Genomic DNA, 6,000 nt, shown 5'->3' with positions numbered 1-6,000 from the left:
CGCGAGGTCCACCCTTATAGGGATGTATCATGGGGGAAATGGATTATCGACTATTGTAACAATTCTGCCTCATGAACATTGGCAAGCTTTCCATTTTTGCACAAAATGAGTTCCCTTCTATCACTAACATTATTGTTTAAGCATTTCTGGTTGAAATAAAATTCGAAGATTTCTTTTTACGATTAATTGCGAATATTTTCATGTTGAGCAGATAGATTGTGGATGAATACGCACAGAAAGGTACACCGTGCAAATGTTCATGCTTTATTTGTTTTAAACGAGACGATTTAGAAATGGGCAATGGGGCATTACATTGCGTTTTTCAAGAAGGTGGACCGACCGGAAAGTGCAAGGACTTATGCCGCGTTCACGTTACGTGGGAAGAAGCGGAAGAACCAGAGGACATCTCGTTGCTACAACTAGGAAGCCTTCACGCGTTGACTCGATGAAACGCCCACATCCATACTTCCGCAATTCGTGACGCGAAGTGGGAGATATCGGGGTCTATAAAAAAATCCCATATGTCCTAGTAGGAATTACCACTAGGAGGCTGACGTGAATGGTTTTTCCCAGTCGGAAGCTGGTTCTTCCGCTTCTTCCTACGTAACGTGAACGCGGCATTAACCACTACACCTCCCTATAGACCAGGAAGTAACCACTACACCTCCCTATAGACCAGGAAGTAACCACTACACCTCCCTATAGACCAGGAAATAACCACTACACCTCCCTATAGACCAGGAAGTAACCACTACACCTCCCTATAGACCAGGAAATAACCACTACACCTCCCTGTAGACCAGGAAGTAACCACCACACCTCCCTATAGACCAGGAAGTAACCACCACACCTCCCTATAGACCAGGAAGTAACCACTACACCTCCCTATAGACCAGGAAATAACCACTACACCTCCCTATAGACCAGGAAGTAACCACTACACCTCCCTATAGACCAGGAAATAACCACTACACCTCCCTGTAGACCAGGAAGTAACCACCACACCTCCCTATAGACCAGGAAGTAACCACTACACCTCCCTATAGACCAGGAAGTAACCACTACACCTCCCTATAGACCAGGAAATAACCACTACACCTCCCTGTAGACCAGGAAGTAACCACCACACCTCCCTATAGACCAGGAAGTAACCACTACACCTCCCTATAGACCAGGAAATAACCACTACACCTCCCTATAGACCAGGAAGTAACCACCACACCTCCCTATAGACCAGGAAGTAACCACTACACCTCCCTATAGACCAGGAAGTAACCACTACACCTCCCTGTAGACCAGGAAGTAACCACCACACCTCCCTATAGACCAGGAAGTAACCACTACACCTCCCTATAGACCAGGAAGTAACCACTACACCTCCCTATAGACCAGGAAGTAACCACCACACCTCCCTATAGACCAGGAAGTAACCACTACACCTCCCTATAGACCAGGAAGTAACCACTACACCTCCCTATAGACCAGGAAATAACCACTACACCTCCCTGTAGACCAGGAAGTAACTACTACACCTCCCTATAGACCAGGAAGTAACCACTACACCTCCCTATAGACCAGGAAGTAACCACTACACCTCCCTATAGACCAGGAAGTAACCACCACACCTCCCTATAGACCAGGAAGTAACCACTACACCTCCCTATAGACCAGGAAATAACCACTACACCTCCCTGTAGACCAGGAAGTAACCACTACACCTCCCTATAGACCAGGAAGTAACCACTACACCTCCCTATAGACCAGGAAATAACCACTACACCTCCCTGTAGACCAGGAAGTAACCACTACACCTCCCTATAGACCAGGAAGTAACCACTACACCTCCCTATAGACCAGGAAGTAACCACTACACCTCCCTATAGACCAGGAAGTAACCACTACACCTCCCTATAGACCAGGAAGTAAACACTACACCTCCCTATAGACCAGGAAGTAACCACCACACCTCCCTGTAGACCAGGAAGTAACCAGCACCCCTCCCTGTTGCAGAACTGCTTCCTGGAGTGTGCCTACCAGTACGACGACGACGGCTACCAGTCTTACTGCACCATCTGCTGCGGAGGACGCGAGGTCCTGATGTGTGGGAACAACAACTGCTGTCGGTGAGTGTCGTTGTCGCTCTGCCTCGTTGTCACGGTCTGTGTCGTCATGACGACAGCGAGAGAAGCATGCAGTGTTTACATCGTTGTTCACTTTGTCGTCTGCTATTTAAAATGAGGCCGCTGTGTCATCATCAGTACCGTGGTGGTTTAAAGGGGCCATTGTTTAGGCTGAGATCACATGGGATGCCTTGTTCTTGTGCTCAACCTGCTGTTTACATGGAGGGTGGAGAGGGCACAGGGGGCACAGGGTGCACAGGGTGCAACGAGCGACACCACTGGGAGATCTGGCTTTTTGCTCCTCCGCTCCCAGTCTGTGGAATGCTCTCCCTGACTACCTGAGAGCTCCACAGACTGGGGATGTTTTTAAGAAAGGCCTCAAAACTCACCTTTTTAGTAGAGCCTTCTGTTGACTTTTTATCAAATTTTTTGCTCCACACATTTTATGTTCTTTTACCAATTTCTTCTATCAGTTTTATTTATTCTATGTTTCTCTATGTTATTCTATGTTTTAGTCTTGCCTATTTTTATATTCTTTCTTTCCTTTATTCTCGCTAGTTTTTAAGTTCTTTTAACTGTAGCGCTTTGAGATTTGCCCCGCAACTGTAAAGCGCATTACAAATGGAATCTATTATTATTATTATTATTATTATTACTGATTACCGCTACATAAGTTACAGATACAGCTAACGTTACGTACAGTACACACATTACTACATAAGTTACAGATACAGCTAACGTTACGTACAGTACACACATCACTACATAAGTTACATACAGCTAACGTTACGTACAGTACACACATCACTACATAAGTTACATACAGCTAACGTTACGTACAGTACACACATCACTACATAAGTTACATACAGCTAACGTTACGTACAGTACATACATTACTACATAAGTTACATACAGCTAACGTTACGTACAGTACACACATCACTACATAAGTTACATACAGCTAACGTTACGTACAGTACACACATCACTACATAAGTTACATACAGCTAACGTTACATACAGTACACACATCACTACATAAGTTACATACAGCTAACGTTACGTACAGTACACACATCACTACATAAGTTACATACAGCTAACGTTACATACAGTACACACATTACTACATAAGTTACATACAGCTAACGTTACATACAGTACACACATCACTACATAAGTTACATACAGCTAACGTTACGTACAGTACACACATCACTACATAAGTTACATACAGCTAACGTTACATACAGTACATACATTACTACATAAGTTACATACAGCTAACGTTACGTACAGTACACACATCACTACATAAGTTACATACAGCTAACGTTACGTACAGTACACACATCACTAAATAAGTTACATACAGCTAACGTTACGTACAGTACACACATCACTACATAAGTTACATACAGCTAACGTTACATACAGTACATACATTACTACATAAGTTACATACAGCTAACGTTACGTACAGTACACACATCACTACATAAGTTACATACAGCTAACGTTACGTACAGTACACACATCACTACATAAGTTACATACAGCTAACGCTACGTACAGTACACACATCACTACATAAGTTACATACAGCTAACGTTACGTACAGTACACACATCACTACATAAGTTACATACAGCTAACGTTACATACAGTACACACATCACTACATAAGTTACATACAGCTAACGTTACGTACAGTACACACATCACTACATAAGTTACATACAGCTAACGTTACATACAGTACACACATCACTAAATAAGTTACATACAGCTAACGTTACGTACAGTACACACATCACTACATAAGTTACATACAGCTAACGTTACGTACAGTACATACATTACTACATAAGTTACATACAGCTAACGTTACATACAGTACACACATCACTACATAAGTTACATACAGCTAACGTTACGTACAGTACACACATCACTACATAAGTTACATACAGCTAACGTTACATACAGTACACACATCACTACATAAGTTACATACAGCTAACGTTACATACAGTACACACATCACTACATAAGTTACATACAGCTAACGTTACGTACAGTACACACATCACTACATAAGTTACATACAGCTAACGTTACGTACAGTACACACATCACTACATAAGTTACATACAGCTAACGTTACGTACAGTACACACATCACTACATAAGTTACATACAGCTAACGTTACGTACAGTACACACATCACTACATAAGTTACATACAGCTAACGTTACGTACAGTACACACATCACTACATAAGTTACATACAGCTAACGTTACATACAGTACACACATCACTACATAAGTTACATACAGCTAACGTTACATACAGTACACACATCACTACATAAGTTACATACAGCTAACGTTACGTACAGTACACACATCACTACATAAGTTACATACAGCTAACGTTACGTACAGTACACACATCACTACATAAGTTACATACAGCTAACGTTACGTACAGTACACACATCACTACATAAGTTACATACAGCTAACGTTACGTACAGTACACACATTACTACATAAGTTACATACAGCTAACGTTACATACAGTACACACATCACTACATAAGTTACATACAGCTAACGTTACGTACAGTACACACATCACTACATAAGTTACATACAGCTAACGTTACGTACAGTACACACATCACTACTCACAGCCCTCCTCGGTCGTGGTAAGACCCGGTCATACGAACAAGGTTTGTCGGAAAAACTGCCAACATTAGCTTCTCCTCCGTTATCGATTGGTTTGACTTGCTGGCGATTTCTCTTCAGATAACCTTAGATTTTGTAATCCCTCCCCTCGGTTGATTTGATTGGTCCGTCGACAAGAAGGTGACATCGACGTCAGTGCGCTCCGTGTTGATAAAGTTGAACGTTTTTCAACTGGGAGCGAAACACAAGACGTGTAGTTTGGAAGAGAGACGTGTAGTTAGGGTTAGCAGCTGCATCAGAAAGGTGTCCCATGTGATCTCAGCCTCTCATACGACCTCCTTGAATCTGTGGAACATGTTTGTTACGCTTTTTCTTTTGCAAAGAAACTTGTCTAAATTCATTCCCAGCATCTCTCTCTTCCCTTGTATTGGACACGTTGTTTTTGGTGGTTGTGGAGCAAGAAGACGCCACATTTTGTTATTAATTCAATTAATTGAAATTCATTAAAGGGGAACTATTTTACTATTTCTTTCACTATTTGGGCACTTTTACACAATTCCTGTGAGTCTATGGAACACCTCTGTAATATATATATATTTTTTTATTCATTGTTTTGTATTTCTAATCAAGTCCTCAAAAACAGCATTTTTCTACCTCAAGATCTCGAGCTGTTTTGAGCTGATGTGGACTGGGGTGCAGGTGCTGGTGCTGAGGAGCCACATTAACATGCAGCAGTGACTATATGATGTGGACTGGGGTGCAGGTGCTGGTGCTGAGGAGCCACATTAACATGCAGCAGTGACTATATGATGTGGACTGGGGTGCAGGTGCTGGTGCTGAGGAGCCACATTAACATGCAGCAGTGACTATATGATGTGGACTGGGGTGCAGGTGCTGGTGCTGAGGAGCCACATTAACATGCAGCAGTGACTATATGATGTGGACTGGGGTGCAGGTGCTGGTGCTGAGGAGCCACATTAACATGCAGCAGTGACTATATGATGTGGACTGGGGTGCAGGTGCTGGTGCTGAGGAGCCACATTAACATGCAGCAGTGACTATATGATGTGGACTGGGGTGCAGGTGCTGGTGCTGAGGAGCCACATTAACATGCAGCAGTGACTATATGATGTGGACTGGGGTGCAGGTGCTGGTGCTGAGGAGCCACATTAACATGCAGCA

At 42.8% G+C, this 6,000-nt stretch overlaps 1 protein-coding gene across 1 annotated transcript in view; it reads left to right on the top strand.

Annotated features, from left to right (window-relative positions):
• LOC311225104 (DNA (cytosine-5)-methyltransferase 3A-like) overlaps positions 1-6,000 on the top strand; it is a gene marked incomplete at its 5' end in the record, with an annotated part of 142,360 nt that overhangs the window by 120,429 nt on the left and 15,931 nt on the right. The window contains one exon of the mRNA XM_084310310.1: positions 2,011-2,123. Within this exon, the coding sequence (XP_084166436.1) occupies positions 2,011-2,123 (113 nt within the window). The remainder of the gene's footprint in view (positions 1-2,010; positions 2,124-6,000) is intronic.

Source organism: Notolepis coatsorum (genome assembly GCF_963971535.1).
Source record: "Notolepis coatsorum genome assembly, chromosome: 3".
Taxonomy (NCBI): domain Eukaryota; kingdom Metazoa; phylum Chordata; class Actinopteri; order Aulopiformes; family Paralepididae; genus Notolepis; species Notolepis coatsorum.
This window is presented reverse-complemented; position numbering and strand designations above follow the sequence as displayed.